This window comes from Polypterus senegalus, chromosome 7, assembly GCF_016835505.1.
Source record: "Polypterus senegalus isolate Bchr_013 chromosome 7, ASM1683550v1, whole genome shotgun sequence".
NCBI lineage: Eukaryota > Metazoa > Chordata > Cladistia > Polypteriformes > Polypteridae > Polypterus > Polypterus senegalus.
The window spans coordinates 9,965,306-9,984,208 of NC_053160.1; the positions used below are offsets into that span (position 1 = coordinate 9,965,306).

The 18,903-nt window shown below is 40.0% G+C and overlaps 1 protein-coding gene across 1 annotated transcript in view; it reads left to right on the plus strand.

The window, feature by feature from the left end:
• The window catches only part of leprotl1 (leptin receptor overlapping transcript like 1), a 33,270-nt gene extending 16,638 nt beyond the window's left edge, over nucleotides 1–16,632 (plus strand). Inside the window, exons 3-4 of the mRNA XM_039758219.1 lie at nucleotides 7,228–7,414; nucleotides 14,547–16,632. Coding sequence (XP_039614153.1) covers nucleotides 7,228–7,414; nucleotides 14,547–14,663 — 304 coding nt within the window. The 3' untranslated portion in view covers nucleotides 14,664–16,632. The remainder of the gene's footprint in view (nucleotides 1–7,227; nucleotides 7,415–14,546) is intronic.
• Nucleotides 16,633–18,903: the final 2,271 nt, after the last annotated feature.

Consider the following 18,903-nt stretch of genomic DNA (forward strand, 5'->3'; position numbering starts at 1 on the left):
TAAATTGTTTTTAATAATTTAGCATTAAAACGCATGAAAAATTATATATTGCCATAAAAAAAAATTGTGGTGGATATTTGCTGTTTCCACAAACAATTATTAGTTGGGTTCTATGGAAAAATCCGTGAACAACTGGGGCGTCGAGCTCTGAATTGTGACTTCACGGGGGTTGACTGTACTTCCCCCTCCCGATCTCTACACCGCTCCATACCTATCTTTCATTGATTGAAACAGTGATGTAAGTCTTCTTGCTTGAGGCTCTTCAACAGGTTTGCCGTTTCTGTCGTCACTTCATCCATTGAGAAAAAATGTATTCCCTTTAGGTCACTTTTGATTTTCAAGAGCAAGTAAAAATCACACGGAGCTAAATCTGTTTTGTGCCACTCAAAAACTTGTGCGTTAGACAAACTGTTATCGCCGTACAATGTTTTTATCTTTTCATAGGTGTCTGTGGTCTTTTAGTTCAATTTTGTGAGAAATTTGATGTTGATTCGGGTTTGATTTTTTTTTTTTTTTCCCCACCAGGCATTATAGTGCCAACTCGTGTAGCAATTGTTGTACAAATATTGACTGGGCTATTCACAGGATATGCCTAGCCGGTCGGCGGTTTGAGAGGGCGTGTAGGAGGGGATATAGTTCTATAATTTACATTCGGCCGACCTTCAGACAGTTTTCCAGGAAAGCCCCAAGCCCAGTCCAGTTATTTTTGTGTCTCACCTCGTATACAGCACAGGTGCTTTGTGATGTTCCTAACTCTTTGAAGCTATGGATGCATTGTTAGAACATTCCAGAATACAGGGAGAGAGATTTATATATAGTACTTGTGCAAAAGTCTTAAGTCACTTATGATATTTCATAAAAATGTTATCCTTAGATACTTGTTTTATGTTTTCTGGGTTAGGGTGCCAATAGATCGGATCGTACTCCAAGCATTCCTTTTGCAGAAAGTGAAGTGGTTCACTAAGATAGTTGAATGTCCATAAAGAAAGAGACAGACCTAAAACGGGGCACTTGCCAGTTAAAAAAACATGAGAATTTATCAGCATACTGCCCAGTGCTAGGTCCTAATGATCAACAACATGATGGAGAAGTTGACCTAAAGTGATGAACTGAAACAAACAGATGGATAGAGGGATTCAAACTGGGCAAGAGACAGCAAAACTAAAAGGGTGAGGTGATGGTAGACATGTTGGTTTAACCTGCAAGTATCACAACCTGGCAATCATGAGCATAGCAACAAGTCACAAGGTGGTCATCCTGCATCATCAAGATCTCTCCCAAGCAGACATTTTGCAGCCAAAAAGTGTTTTCAGATGTGCTGTCCTAGCTCTTCTGCCGAAGCACAAACAGATAGTCAAGGTTGAGGACGGGAAACATGGGGGTTGGCCACGGAAATGGAGTGCAGAAAATAAGAAATACATTAAATTTATTTGCCTTCAGAATCGGAAGACATCCAGCACTGCTCTGAACTAGTAGAAACCACTAGGACCCTGGTACACCTATCTACAGTACAGAGAAGTCTATCAGAAGTGTGGTCTCCATGGAAGGTTTGTGATTAAAAAGCCATCTCTTGCCAATATGGAAACCAAGCCAAATGAGGTGCAGAAAAATGGTAGGTGCCTTGGACTCAAGAGTCAAAATTTGAAAGTTTTGGTTCTACCAGAAAGCAGATTACCTGTCAGAGGGCTGGAGAACAGTACATGGATGAATGTGTGCAGGCAACAGGGAAGCAAGGTGGAGGGTCACTCCAGGGTTTGGGTAGCATTTCCACAAACGGAGATGGTGATTTGATCAGAATTGATGGCTGCCTTTCTCCTATGAAGTTTAGAAGGATTGTTATGTATCATGCAGTACCATCAGCCAATATTAATAAAGCTCTACCTGAAGTGAAGAGAGAAATAAAGAATCCCACATTAGATGGTATGGCCCAAGTCTAAAATTACAGTATATACTCACGTATAAGTTGGGTCTTGAAACCCGAAAAATCGATCATAAAATTAGACTCCGACTTGTACGCCCATCCAAAAATGCGACACTTAAATTTTTTTTTTTTTTTCCATCTTCTTGCTTCCTCCAATCTCACACCAGTTTCTCAGACACATTGAATTTTGTTACCGATTTCTTTCGCCACTTCAACAACGTTTAACTTAAAACCAGCTTCATATTTTTTTCTGATCGAATGCTCCATCGTAGATAAGGGATGCTCTTACGATAAAGGTGTATGAGGGTGTGAGATACAAAAAACACAAATCGGTGCAAACATTGCTTCGAAATAGTTTGGGTATTACCGTGTGGTCACGTAGGCACAATAGAGACAGAGAGAGAGAGGTTAGGAGCACACGCTGATACAGCACATTGCTGCACCCACATAAGGAAAAAAGGCCGTGTGCTTCCTCCGTGGTTACTCTCTGAGGTGGGCATTAGCATATCATAATGTCTTGGACCAATAGCATGAGTTTTCCCCCAATTCGACTTATACGACCAACATTATAAAATACCAGAAATTAAACGGTAAAATCAAGTCCTGACTTATCCGTGGGAGAACTTCTCTGTGAGTATATACAGTCACGCGAGGCTCAGCGTCTCTTCAGATTTAGCAAAATAGCAGTGTTATTCCTGCTCATCTCGGGTCTGTTCGTTCAGAACAGCTTCACTTTTACATCCTACACCCGACAAGAGCTTTTGGATATTGATCTACACAACTCGGACTGTTTTATTAGCAACCTTCATCTCATCCCTGAGATAAGAAGAACACCCGACGCTTCGCAGGCTACCCGGCCGACTGGAAGTACTCGAAGACGGCGCAGAGACCGTAAACAAAGGCGGGGGAAACGCGGAGGGCTAACAGCTAAGCTAAGGCTAACACCACATCGGCTATCCTTACCCAGTATTTTCCTTGCTAATGTGCGGTCCCTGGCGAATAAAATGGACGAGTTGCGACTTTGGATCACCGACAATAGGAGAATACTGGACTGTAACATCATGATATTCACAGAAACATGGCTACACAGCGGTATACCTAACGATGCTATAGAGCTAGTCGGGCGCCACATTCTCCGGGCGGACAGAACAGCTGATGATTCCGGTAAGACAAGAGGCGGAGGATTGTGCATTTATATTAACAAGGCTTGGTGTACAAACTCTGTCATTGTTGGAAAACACTGTTCAGCTGACCTTGAGTATCTCATGGTTAAGTGTAGACCATTCTATCTGCCGAGGGAGTTCACCTCCACTATAATAACAGCTGCATATATCCCACGGATGCTAATGCTAAGCTTGCTATGAAAGAACTCTATGCAGCCATTAGCAAACAACAATCTGCTCACCCTGAGGCTGCATTTATTGTAGCAGGTGATTTCAACCACTCCAACCTAAAGACGGTGCTACCTAAATTTCACCAACATGTCTCCTGCCATACCAGAGGGGATAAAACCTTGGATCATGTTTACACTAACATTGTTGGAGCCTACACAGCTACACCCCTCCCCCACCTGGGACAGTCTGATCACCTTTCTTTGTTTCTCACCCCCAAATACTCATCACTTATCAACCGTGTGAGACCAACAGTGAAGACCATCAAAGTGTGGCCAGCGGGGGTTGACTCTACACTCCAGGACAGGTTTAAGGACACAGACTGGAGCATGTTTGCCTCTCAGGCCACCTTCGACTCACAAATAAACATTGACTACTACACACACTCAGTACTGGAACACATCAGCACCACAATTGACAGTGTTACCACAGAGAAGCGGATCACAACGCATCCAAATCAGAAACCATGGATGAACAGGGAAGTGCGGCTTCTGCTAAAGGCACGTAACAATGCCTTCAGATCAGGTGACACACAGGCCTACAGTACTTCCAGGGCAGAACTGAAGAGGGGCATCAACAAGGCCAAGCTTAGCTACAAACTGAAGGTGGAGGGGCACTTTGTCAACTCTGACCCCCGACGTATGTGGCTGGGCATCCAGGCCATTTCTGAGTATAAGTGCGGCACTTCCACACAGACAGCCATGGATATGTCCTTCCTCAATGAGCTGAACGACTTCTACGCCGCTTTGACAAGGACAACAAGGAAAAGTCCACCATAACCCTACCCTCTGATGACTGCCATACCATCACACTCACCCACACGGAGGTTCATAACGCACTAAGCCGCATCAATGCTCATAAGGCTGCTGGCCCTGATGGCATCCCTGGACGTGTCCTTAGAGCATGTGCTGAACAGCTGGCAGGGGTCTTCACGGATATTTTCAACCTGTCCCTTGCCCAGGCAGCAGTGCCAGCATGCTTCAAAACCACCTCCATAGTGCCAGTGCGAAACACTCATCACCAATGTGCCTGAATGACTACCGCCCTGTAGCACTCACGCCCATAGCTATGAAGTGCTTTGAGCGACTGGTACTGGCACACCTCAAGACATGCCTGCCCCCCACACTGGATCCTCACCAATTTGCCTACCGTAACAATAGGAGTACAGAGGATGCTGTATCCACAGCGCTTCACGGTGTACTCTCACACCTGGACAATAAGAACACCTATGCAAGATTGCTGTTTGTTGACTTCAGCTCAGCATTTAATACAGTCATCACTTCCAAGTTGATCACTAAACTTGTGGATCTTGGTATCAATAATTCTATCTGTAATTGGATCATGGACTTCCTGACCAACAGACCCCAGCATGTCAGGTCTGGCCATAACTGCTCTACCACCATTACACTCAACACTGGCGTTCCACAGGGCTGCGTGTTGAGCCCGTTCCTCTACTCCCTTTTCACTCATGACTGCAGGCCCATGTATGGATCCAGTTCCATCATCAAGTTTGCAGACGATACCATGGTGATCGGTCTCATCAGTGATAACGATGAGTCTAATTACAGGGAGGAGGTAAAACACTTAGCTGCGTGGTGCGCTGAAAATAACCTGCTCCTGAATACCACCAAAACCAAGGAGCTCATTGTGGACTTCAGGAAGAAGAAGGAGACACCCACCACCCCATTCACATCAATGGCATGGCTGTCGAACGGGTTTCCAGCTTTAAATTCCTGGGGATACATATCTCGGAGAACCTGTCATGGACAAACAACACCTCCAGCCTGGTCAAGAAGGCCCATCAGCGCCTCTTCTTCTTGAGGATACTGAAGAAGAGCCAACTATCTGCTGTCATACTGGGCAACTTCTACCACTGTGCGATAGAGAGCATCCTGACTAACTGTATTACAGCCTGGTATGGGAATTGCTCTGTTGCTGACCGCAAGGCACTGCAGCGGTGGTGAAAACCGCACAACGCATCATAGGGACTCCACTTCCGGTCATTGAGGACGTTCACAAGAAGAGATGTTTACGCCGAGCTCGTTGCATTCTTAAGGACTCCTCTCATCCAGCCAACAAACTCTTCCAGCTCCTCCCCTCCAGAAGGCGCTACAGGAGCCTTCCAACTAAAACCAGCAGGTTTAGGAACAGCTTCTTCCCCACAGCGGTCACACTTCTGAACTCAGTCCCCCGTTGAACCTTCACATCCACACACTTAATCCTCTACACTACTCCTCCTCCCTTCCTTGTACATATCTGTACATACCTGTGCACACACAGCACACCTGTACATTGTACATCATATATCATATATTGTACATCTGTATATATTACAATACTCATAGTATTACAGCACATACATATCACATCTGTATATTGTACATCTGTGTATATATATATAATAGTACTTATATTATTACTGCACATACATAACACACCTGTATGTTGTACATCTGTATGTATATGTATGTATGTATGTATGTGTGTGTATATATGTATGTATATATATATATATATATATATATATATATATATATATATATATATATATATATAGTACTTATAGTATTATAGTACATACAGATACATGTATAGGTACATAAATGTATATTGTAAAATATGTATATTTGCCATCCGCATTTAGAACATTTGTATATCTATTTATATATATCTATATATCTATTCCCATCTTCACTGTGCTCTTAACTGTACATATCGCATTTAACTGTATATATCGCATTTAACTGTAAATATCGTATTTAACTGTACATAATATGCACATATTATATTTATTGTACTTCTGCTCTTTGCACTTCTGATTAGATGCTAAACTGAATCTCGTTGCCCTGTATTTATACATGTGTAATGACAATAAAGTGAATCTAATCTAATCTAATCTAATCTACTTGGGGGGATTTCAGGATACAAAATAGCCATCCAGAATCTGCAGTAGAAAGGTGGCAAATTCTCAGACGCCTGAAAAAGCCAGGCACATGAGGACCTTCAGAATTCGGCTTGCAGGTGGACTTAAAGAACTGCTGCTCATTTTAAGGCAAAGGATGGCCACACCAAATATTGATTTAATTTGTTTGTTTTTCTGTTTACTACACTTTCTGGGAAATGTATTGAGCAGGGGTCCTCAATCACAGTCCTGTAGGGCCGCAGTGGCTGCAGGTTTTTGTTCTTGCCTGGTTTCTTAATTAGAAAGCAATTCTTGGTAATAATTTAATTTCATGGCTTGTTAGTGCTTTAACTCTGCCATGTCAGGTCATTCTCATATCCTCGATTTTCTTCCCCTTTCTAAGGATTTGAAGGCTGGCTAAAATGGAGGAATAGTTCTCAGTCCTTCACTTTTTTCTCTTCACTTTCCTTCCAAGTATTTAACTAAACCAAACAGTGCGTGATAAATACACACAGGTGTAAATGGTAACAAGCTAATTGGAGAAAGGCTGGTCTGTTTTGTCATTTGCATGTTATTGCTAATTAGGAACAATTAAACACCAAGACTACAGCTGTTTAAGACTAAAATAAGCAATAAGGGTTCAAAATCTTAACGAGCGAGACAACTAAAGTGAAGCAGACGTGTTATTTGAGCAATAAGTGCTTCTTATTAAGCAATTGGGTTGGAGCAAAATCCTGCTGCCACTCTGGCCCTCCCAGGACCGTGATTGAGGACCCCTGATATTGAATAATAAAAGCTATTCATGTCGTTTTTTTTTTTTTTTAAAGCATTCCCAATTTATGGCATTTTTTTTCCACAAGTGCCTAAGACTTTTGCAATGTACTGTATCATTTATTAATAACTTGCATTTGTATCCCTTTCCTTATCATGTATTTGTTAAGTGCTGTCATTTATTACAATGCAGAATGTTGTGTCCAGTAATTAAATTAACATTTATCTGTTTAATTTTACAGCAAATACTGGCCCCTGTTTGTTTTGTTTTTTTATGTTCTTTCTCCAATCCCATACTGTATATCAAGAAGAGTAGTGGATGACACAGATGCTGCAAGTAATGCATGTAAAGAACTGGCTATTTTCCTGACAACTGGGATAGTTGTCTCAGCGTTTGGACTGCCTATAGTCTTTGCTAGAGCAGAACTGGTAATTATAGAACTTTTAATTTGCTTCTTTTTCTTTCAGCTACTTTGTTTTTAGTATGATTGGCACAATGATGTTTAATTAAAAAATTACTGTAGGCATATAAAGCTAAACTTAAGACCTGATAGCCCATCAATTCTTCTCTTGCTTATCCATTACAGTGCCCTCCATAATATTTTGGATATGATCATTTTTTCTTTGATTGTCCTCCCTCTGCTTCACAGTTTAAAATTACAAATCAAACAAATCAGATATGATTAAAATGCACATTGCAGACCTTCATTTAAGGGGATTTGAATATATTTCGGTCTCAACATGTAGAAATGACAACACTTTTTCTACGTTCTCTCCCCCATTTCAGGACACTATAATGTTTGAGACAAGTGGCATCACAGGTGTCTGTGATTCCTCAAGTGGGTTTCATTGCTTCATAAGATACCTTGGCTTGCGTCTACCCTTTGGAGTCTGTAGTTGCCATTGTTCAACAAGAGGATGAGCTGTACCAATGTATATCATAGAAGCCGTTATGAGGCTGAAAAACAAGAATAAAACCATTAGAGACATTGGTAAAACCTTTGGATGACTGAAATAATTTTTTTGGAATATCATGAAGAAGAACACATGCACTGGTGACAAGATGACCTCCACTGCTGATGACAGAATAATCCACACTATGGTAAAGAAGAAGCCCCAAACGCTTGACCGACAGATCAGAGACAGTCTTCAGGTGGCCGATCTGTGTGTGTGTGTGTGTGTGTGTGTGTGTGTGTGTGTGTGTGTCAGAGATGACTATAAGCAAAAGACTTTATGAACAGAAATATAGAGGACACACTACAAGATACAAACCACTAGTTTGCCATAAAAATAGGATGGCCAGATTAGTTTGTGAAAAAGGATTTGAAAGAGCCTGCACAGAATTCTGGAAAAAAGGTGCTATGGACCAACGAGACAAAGATTAACCTCATCAGAGTGATGGCAAGAGCAAAGTATGGAGAGAAAAGGGACTACCCAAGATCCAAAACAGATTACCTCATCTGTTACACATGGTGGAGCTTTGGGGTGTTATGGCTTGGGCATGTATGCCTGCCACAGGTAGTGGCACACTTCTCTTCACTGATGATGTAAATACTGATGGCCGCCACACCATGAATTCAGAGGTGTGCAGAAACATCTGATCTGCTCAGGTTCCAGTAGAAACCTCCAAACTCACGAGATGGTGCCTTGTCCTAAAATAAGATAATGATCCAAACATACTGCGAAGGCAACGCAGGAGTTTTTCAAAGCTAAAAATTTGAAAATTCTTGAATTTCCAAGCCAGTCACCTGAGCACTCCTTCCATCTGGGGACAAATACTTTTTTTGTCTGCTGAAGAGAAAACATAAGGGTACAAGCCCCCAAAACAAGCAGGAGCTTGTGACGATGCGGGTTCAGCTCCATGCTCCCATCTGATATTTGAAGCCCTTGAACCCAACACCGTCGATAATGTCACCGAGTGAGCTAAACAGTGAGACAACATTTGAGCAAGGGGATGGTTTTATTAAAAAAAAAAAAAGTGCATAGTGCCTTTATTAAAAACAGTCCATCAGAAACAAAGTGTCCATAAAGTGCAGTGCATTTCAAAGTTCAATAAATAAATAATCCATAAAAGAAATCGTGGAAGTTAAAATAGCAAAAACAATCCTTTTAAAACAAGGTTAAATTGTTCTCTAGGAAGCAGTCTTTTAAAATCAACAACAATGACAATGCCTGGTTGCTCTTCTATGCTGGCGTCTCACCTGCTTCTCCCGCTTGGGCTTAGCAGCAGGCAAGACGCTCTCTGCAGCTGCCCTTTTCCAAATCACTTTCACACGAGACTGGAGACCTCCCGATCCCTGGCTTCGGTCTGGCACTCATCCCAGTCCCGAGACTTGGTTCACTCCCATGGCCAGGACGCTCACAATGGACATTCCCTGACCAAGCCTCCCGACTCCTGCTGCCTTTCTGGCCTTCTGCGGCCAGTCGCCTTCCCCTGGTCACTCCCGCTACCTGGTTGCTCAGCGGGAGCAACATCAACTCTAACGCCTGTCGGCCTAACACCCAGCTTCCTCGCAGCTACCCGCGAGCGCTCGTTCGCTCGCCCACACGCTCCGTGTGTCTCTGTCTCTCTCACCGACCTGCTTCCTCTCTTGCTCCCTGTAACCTCCGTCCTTTTCGTTTCCTTTTTTCCTGATCCGTCCCCTAACCAACTCGCGCTTCATTTTATATAGCGAGGGGCCATAGCAGCTGCAGCAATCACGGATGTGGGCAGTTCCTCACCAGTACACTCGGTGAGAAAAGCCCACACCGCAGATCGCCCGGCGGCTTGCTACAACCACTACGCCCCCTCACGAAACTGCGAGCGCGGTGATAATTTATTTAAATGGCCTTTACTCAGTGAACTGTGGACCCATAACACCACAGAGCTGAAGATGGCTGCATTAGTGGCATGGCAGAGCATCACTAGAAAACATCCTAAGCACTTGGTGATGTCTATGAATCACAGACTTTAATCAAGATGTCTGAATTGTTTGATTAGTAATTTTAAACTGTGGAGCAGAGGGGGAAATCAAGGAAAAAATGTGTCTTTGTCCCCAAACATTGTTGAGGGCACTCTGTCTTTCTTACATAGCTGATATAATCCTGTCATACACAATTCTGTTTCTCACTGTAGGTAGTATTGGACTCTTTCTTCTGGTCTATAGTAGAGTAAAACACAGTTTCTGTAGTGTGTACGGTGGATTCAGACACTTTTGAGTTCCCTTCACTTTCTGCACACTTTCCTGTGTTTATAGGTTTAATTTTACATGAATGAATTTTAAATCTTCTTAAATCTACCCTCAGTAACACATAATGAGAAAGAGAAGACCTTTTCAAAGAGGTTTTCAAATTTATTACAAATTGAACACTGAAATGTTGCAGACGTTTTAAGTATTCAGACTGTTAATTTTGTACTTTTTGAAATATTGGATAGCAATTACAGCTTTGAATCTTCTTGGGTGTCTCTTCAAGCTTTGCACACCTGGATTTGGGCAGTTTATCCCACTCTTTGTGGCACACTTAAGCGCCATTAGATTGGATGGGAAGTGTCTGCAAACTGCCATCTTCGGGTCCATGCACACATGTTCTGTGGGGTTTAAGTCTGGGCTTGGGCCAGGCCACTCATTCGATAGTCTTGATTTGTCCCAATGCCACCCTAGGGTCGTCTTGGCTGTACACTTTGGGTCTTTGTTGCGATGAAATATGAACTCTCGTTCAGGGGTCTGTATACTTCTAAGAATGAGAGATTTTGCTTTTGATTTTTAATAAATATGCTAACCTTTCTGAAAACATATTTTTTCACAGTCATAATGGGATATTGCTTTTAAGTGATGGTCAAAAATCACAAACGTATCCATTTAAAAATGAAATCTACAAAATAAGTGCACAGAAAGTGAAGGGATCTGAATGCTTTCTGATTCCACCGTACTCTGGCCCTTTTTCTAAGTATGTACCTTCTTCATGTTAGTTGCTATGGAGGCTTAAAGGAATACTTCACCCAAAAATGATATATTTTTTTTTAATGTTACCTAGCCCATGTAGCTTATAGTGATTGCCAAAAAAAATGTAATTGCATGCAGAACAGAGATGATAAAAAAAAAATATGTTTATGATCTAATATAAGCTAAATGTAACCAATGCAATTCAATTTTTTGTCACCCCCTAACCCCCCAATGTTTTATCCACAGTGTTTGCAATTGCATGGCATTTGTCACCACTGGCTTGTGTTAGATCATAATCGTTTTTAGTCAGTCAGTCACATTCCAACCCACTATATCCTAACACAGGGTCACAGGGGTCTGCTGGAGCCAATCCCAGCCAACACAGGGCACAAGGCAGGAACAGATCCCGGGCAGGGTGCCAACCCACTGCAGGACACGCACACCAAGCACACACTATGGACAATTTAGTATCGCCAATGCACCTAACCTGCATGTCTTTGGACTGTGGGAGGAAACTGGAGCACCCGGAGGACTCGCACAGACACTGGGAGAACATGCAGACTCCATGCATTGAGGACCTGGGAAGCGAACCCAGGTGTCCTTACTGTGAGGCAGCAGCGCTACTGTTGAGCCACCATTGTTTTTATCTGCATGAAAACATGAGATTAAAATTTTTTCCTCTGCCATAGTTTCAAACTACATGATGGAGTTAGTAACACAGAATAAAACAAGATCATATTTGGGTGGAGAACGAAGGAAAAGAAAGTAACTGTCATAAGCAGCCATCATATAGCCAGTTGTTCTTTGTTTTTATGCTGTACAGAGAAATGCTGACCATTTCATTAGCACATCATGACTACGTGCATGATACGCAGTCAAAAATACTGGCGCCCCTGCACCACTTCTCCAAAACATGGTTGCAATTCCAAATGCTTTGATATTCCTGTTTATTTCTTTAATTTGCATCGAAGCAACACAAACAAGTAAAGAAAAAAAGTCAAATCTGATATAATTTCACATAAAACTATAACTGAATAATAACTGAAATCGGTCACTTCTTGTAACCATAAGCGAGTTTCTTACACCTCTCTATTGGAATTTTAGACCAGTCTTCTTTTGCCATCTGCTTCAGGTTTGAAGGGTGCTTTCTACCAACTGTTGAGATCTCTTAATCAGGTTTTCTATGGAATTTTAATCTGGATTTAATTGCTGGCCATTTTAGACCTCTCCAGCGATTTATTTATTTATTAATTTATTTTTCTTTTTTTTTTTCTTACAATTTCAGGGTGCTTTTTTAAAATAATGCTTTGGGTCATTATCCTGCTAAATTCTTTAGTAATCTTCAGATTTCTTAATGCTGTAAACATAGTCAAGGCAACAAGTTAAGATTTTCTTGATTGATGAAAAGCGCCCACGCTTTTATTTTACGAGTGATGTGTGAGAGACTTATTTTACTTTTAAGTACAACTTTTGTTTTTTTATTTTTAATAAATTTGCAAAAATCTCAAGTAAACTTTTTTCACATTGTTATTATGGGGTGTTGTGTGTAGAATTCTGAGGAAAAAAATGAATTTAATCCATTTTGGAATAAAGCTGTAGCATAAAATGTGGAAAAAGGTGATGAGCTGTGAATACTTTCCGGATTCATAATATTATATATATATATATATATATATATATATATATATATATATATATACACACTCCCCTAAAGGATTATTAGGAGCACCATACTAATACGGTGTTTGACCCCCTTTCACCTTCAGAACTGCCTTAATTCTACGTGGCATTGATTCAACAAGGTGCTGAAAGCATTCTTTACAAATGTTGGTCCATATTGTTAGGATAGCATCTTGCAGTTGATGGAGATTTGTGGGATGCACATCCAGGGCACGAAGCTCCCGTTCCACCACATCCCAAAGATGCTCTATTGGGTTGAGATCTGGTGACTGTGGGGGCCATTTTAGTACAGTGAACTCATTGTCATGTTCAAGAAACCAATTTGAAATGATTCGAGCTTTGTGACATGGTGCATTATCCTGCTGGAAGTAGCCATCAGAGGATCATGAAGGGATGGACATGGTCAGAAACAATGCTCAGGTAGCCCGTGGCATTTAAACGATGCCTAATTGGCACTAAGGGGCCTAAAGTGTGCCAAGAAAACATCCCCCACACCATTACACCACCACCACCAGCCTGCACAGTGGTAACAAGGCATGATGGATCCATGTTCTCATTCTGTTTACGCCAAATTCTGACTCTGCCATTTGAATGTCTCAACAGAAATCGAGACTCATCAGACCAGGCAACATTTTTCCAGTCTTCAACTGTCCAATTTTGGTGAGCTCGTGCAAATTGTAGCCTCTTTTTCCTATTTGTAGTGGAGATGAGTGGTACCCGGTGGGGTCTTCTGCTGTTGTGGCCCATCCGCCTCAAGGTTGTGCGTGTTGTGGCTTCACAAATGCTTTGCTGCATACCTCGGTTGTAACGAGTGGTTATTTCAGTCAAAGTTGCTCTTCTATCAGCTTGAATCAGTCGGCCCATTCTCCTCTGACCTCTAGCATCAACAAGGCATTTTCGCCAACAGGACTGCCACATACTGGATGTTTTTCCCTTTTCACACCATTCTTTGTAAACCCTAGAAATGGTTGTGCGTGAAAATCTCAGTAACTGAGCAGATTGTGAAATACTCAGACCGGCCCGTCTGGCACCAACAACCATGCCACGCTCCAAATTGCTTAAATCACCTTTCTTTGCCATTCTGACATTCAGTTTGGAGTTCAGGAGATTGTCTTGACCAGGACCACACCCCTAAATGCATTGAAGCAACTGCCATGTGATTGGTTGATTAGATAATTACATTAATGAGAAATTGAACAGGTGTTCCTAATAATCCTTTAGGCGAGTGTGTATATATATATATATATATAAAATTCTTCTATTAACCCATAAATGTATCTATGGCCAGGCACCTTCTTACCTTCAAGATCTGATTCCCTTACAAACTTCCAATCGGATCCTCAGATCATCTGGTAGCATGCAGCTTCAGACTCCCCTTACTAAGCTCCGTACTATGTGAGGGGTCGAGCTTTTTGCTCTGCTGCCCCACAGCTCTGGAATCAGCTCCCTGTTGAACTGAGAACTACACAAAACCTGGACACTTTTAAAGCAAATTTGAAGACTTTTTTATTTAGGAAAGCATATAACTGCTGAGATTGTAAATTTAATCTAATCTTTGTGGTTATTGCTCTTGTTGTAGCACTTTGAGATTTTGTCAATGAAAAGTGCGTTATAAATAAAATCTATTAATAATAATAATATTATTATAATATTATATATATATACTGTGTATATGTATGTATGTATGTATGTTATATGTATGGTATATGTATGTTATATGTATGGGTATGTGTATGTATATGTATGTATGTATTTATATAATGTGTGTGTATATGTAATAAACCTGTAAATATCAAAGCATTTGGAACTACATCAATTTGTGGAAAAAAACATGCAGGGGGTGCCAATAGTTTTGGTCATGACTGTAGCATGTGATTTTCGCAGTGTTAGGTACTATATAATGTGACACCTTTGACTAACCAGGTCTCTTTTTTTTCCATTTTTTTTTATATTTTCAGATTGAATGGGGTGCATGTGCACTTGTGCTCACAGGAAATGGTGTCATTTTTGGAACAATACTAGGGTTCTTCTTAGTTTTTGGCAACAATGATGATTTCAGTTGGCAGCAGTGGTGATTAAGACAATACAAACCTATGCTAATGTGTTTAAGTTGAGCACTGCAGGAAAAATAAGAATAATAACGTCCGAGAATAGCTTTTTTTTCTTATCGAGCAGTCATCCTTGCAGCAAAATTAAGCCGTGCAATAAACGGAAACAGCATAACTGTCATAAAGTGTATTCAGATATTCTGGCTATTCCTTACAAAGAATAAAATAAAAACAAAAATGGTTGAAACCCTCTGGCTTTTGGGTTTAAGCTAGTCCACGTATCAAGTGCTGTCCTTGAAAGTAAAGATGCCAAAGGGTGGCAACTGAGCAAGCTAGTGAGTAGGGTGGCATTAGCAGCATGTAAAAGAGCAGAACTACTGCTTCTTCCCCCAGTAAGAGACATTCATAATTTCATTGTTTTCTTTGTCGAAAAGACGCACAGTTGGATGTGTCAAATGGAAGGCTTTGTTTTCCTTTAAAATCATCACTTTCATTTATAACGCTCAATATATTTTCCATGTGATTCAAACGTGTTTCTGTAAAATACCAATAGTACTTTTTTATAGAATTTGTGTGTGTGTATATATAAAATAAAATTACAGTTTAAGACTGCTGTTAATTCCTGCTTGGAGGAGCACTTTGAATCTCATAATACACAGCATATGGTTCTGTTTGCTTTATTGTTGCCATCTCACTGGGTGCGGCTGCTTTTTAAATAATTTTACAAATACGGAGAAGACATACTTTAATCTGATGCCATTAATTAATGAAGCTTTTGAGGTGCCTGTGAACTTGACAAGTATGTTTTATTTGTTTTTTTTTTTTCTTTTTATATAATGTTTGTCCCCTTAAAATATTATGAAAGAATGTTTCATAATAATGATATGTATCATTTAACACTCTTTGTACAGTCTAGCCAAACAGTGCTTTGCATTTTACTTGTTTGCCTGCCAGGCACGCTCAAGTTTCAGGCCCAATATGAGCAGCAATCCACTTGTATGTGCAGTGCTTGCATGGTTGAGTAAAATAATTTCTTGGCATTTAGAAAACTTAATCTTCAATACTGCACTTCCCACCATTAATCCTTTAACTGTGCAGTAGTCTCTTCTTGATAGTAAAGCATTGAAAAATGTCACTTCATGTACTAAACGATCTGGCTGACATCTTTACTGGTCTGGTGTAAAAGCTACTGCTATGTATTTTAAGCTGCTCTCTGCCAGAAGACCTTGACTAATATCTTTTTTTTTTTTGTTTTCTAAACCTTAAACTCTTACTATTCCCATATGTATGAAACCAAAATCGTTTGTGATAACTGGTATAAATATGTATAAATACACTTCTACATGACTTCTACTTGTCAGTTTCCTTGAATGAGTGTGCGATACCACTGTTCGATTATTGTTTTTTTTCACTGAGCTGCTATGGCACTGTGTACTTTACACTCATAAATCAATATTTTTGGGGGGTGAAAAGTAATGAAAGAATCTGCATTTAATCCCAAATTTTGTTTTTTTAATTAATGATGTATAAACACATACCACCCACTGAGTGATTCAGTTTTACAGCACAAATTGCCACAGGAGCTCTGATTTGGCAACATATGCATATTGGCAGAATCTCTCCAGATATCGTAGTATCGAGGTGAACTGAAAAAAAACTGCCAAGTTTTCATTTTAATTTTTTTTTTTTATATTTTAATACAAAGTTCTTGGTTTGTACAAACCAAAAGCTGGTTTCCGCTGTCCGTTGAGGTTTCAATTTTCTGTATTAATTTTATTGTGTAGTTAACTTCATGCAGACTTGTTATGCTTAATTTGCAACACTTAATTGCCTGTAATACGTCTGTATATTTGGTATTTGTTTTTTGCTGTATGCTTTTACCACGTAGGCTGTTGTCTTTTATATAAGTTTCCTATAACATGCACTGAACTGTATTGCCATTGTGATAAATCTGGGACATTTTCAAGGAAAGAGAATAAATAAGTTTTTTGAGTACCTCTCTTTTGTTTTTGTTTTTTTTTTTTACGTATTGTAGATTTTTCCTCCTAAAGAGTGTGTGTTTAAAAAAACAGCAGACCACTGTAAGAAAAAGTTGTATGGTGTATGAGAAGAGATGATCGATGATTGATAATCACTCAGTCAGTTAATTATCAGTGTTGCATTTAGCAGTGCTAACAATTAATTAGGTAATATTAATATTAGTAATTAGGTAGTATAAGAGATTTAGTAAAACACCCACAGAAGGACGCCAGATTATTACAGGAAATTTGAGCATTTTAACTGTTTCATCCTTCACCCAAGATGTCAGAAATATGAAGATTTATACAATTTAGGAAGTAAGTTCTTAAATTGTTGAAAGTCTACAGTAATTACTTTCACTTTCTCTGCCGTACTTTGAATGTGGTGACACTTATTTTCAAGAAATAACCCAAACATGCTTGCCACAATAAACCAAAAATACAATTATTTGAACAAAATGTTAATAAAAGATAGATATATGCAAGTGCACTGCATGTATAGGTATTTATGTGTACAGATATGTATAACGAAGGACAATAACACAAAACATTCAATTATGTCACCATAGTCTAACTTTTTCTTCCCTATAGGAAAAGGAGCATGATTTATGAATTCTATCTCTTGACTTAAAATATTTTTTCTTCTATAGGAAAAGGCACATGACTTATGAATTCTATCTCTTGACTTTATCTTTTTCTCTCCTATGGAAAAAGGCGCATGACTTATGAATTCTATCTCTTGACTTAAAATCTTTTTCTCTTCTTTTGAGAAGTGCATGTAACTTGTTGATTCTGATCTTTCGATTCATGTGGTCAGAATTGACAGGTTCTTTAGCTAGTTATTATGCTTCCATTGCCTGGACCGTTGTGTTCATTTGCTCATGGCTAGTCTACGCTGGGTTACAACTCCCAGCAAGCAGTGTGTGCGTGTGTGAGATGCTGCTCTGAACTTTCTTACTGGATATATGTAGGAAGAATTGTATAAATGCTGGAACTTATCCTTCACAAATGTTATTAGGTTTCAGTTGCAATTACAGTGACACCAGTGCCAAAATACATTAGTTGGCCTTGTCCTACTTACTAAGATACAATTAATAGCTCTTGGATTCAAAGTAGGTGTACTTATGGTTTGACACAAATGATGCTTGGCTTATTTCCTGATTGGCTTTGTGGGAAGATCTTTAGTGTGTTTTTTCTTTATTTCAGGAGTTCTTTACCTCCTTTGCTTTGGTCAAATGGTATAGTTGTTAGCAGTACCACAATTTTCCCTTCAAGGTATTTACATACAGTGTCCTCCGTTGCCAGGAGAATTGCATCAGTTGGGCAGTTGGTGTTCAGCCTCCATCATTATAAAGACAAATGCTTGGCTTTTGGTTTGGTCTCTTACTTGCTTGTACCTCAAGGTTTGGAGTTGTGGCTTCCACATCCAGCTCCAATAAAGACAAGTCTTCCACCTTTCTAGTCCTGCATCATATTGCTCCTTGAAGTAAAAGGGATTGCTTCAGCCTTTGTTATGTCTATGCCGTATCCTGTGGGGTTCCCCACTTCAAAGCAAAGAAGTTATGGCCAGCCTCAGGAGTGAGCTTGATAGAGAGGGCCAAGTTTGGGGTATGTAAGGATTGTTAAAGGAAGGAATAAAAGTCTTGCCATTGCTTTCTTGGATGCACATAAGCCCATCCTTTTTTTGTTGACTATTGGAGCGAAGTTTTGTTCATCAAGGTTGGCAGTTGTTGAGTTATGGCCCTTTATTTAAGCTGAATGTTAACTGCTACCATAAGGAGATATCTCTGGGATGTCACTTGATGAGTGATTGTTTTAGCAGATAAAGTGCAGAGCCTGCTGCATTCTGAAGAGAGCCCCAATCAAGAAGAAGCTGATATTAAGAGTATTTGGCATCAGCTTTTTAAGCCAGGACTTGTGATCTAGGCAAGCCTGTAAATTTAACGTGCACCACAGGTAAAGTAATGGAAGAAATTATTAAGGAAAAGATTAAACACAATGCAAGAACAAGAGTTTTTACTGAACAGTCAGCATGGGTTCAGACAAGGGAGGTTGTGTTTTACCAACATGCTGGAATTCAATTAGGAAGCAACAAAAGGAAATGACCATTATATGATAATATTTATCTTGAGTTTCAGAAAGTATTTGATAAGGTGCAACATGAGAGGGTGGGCATCAAGCTAAAAGAAGTGGGAGATCAGGGTGTTCTGTTTAGATGGGTGTAAATGTGTCTCAGACACGACAAGACG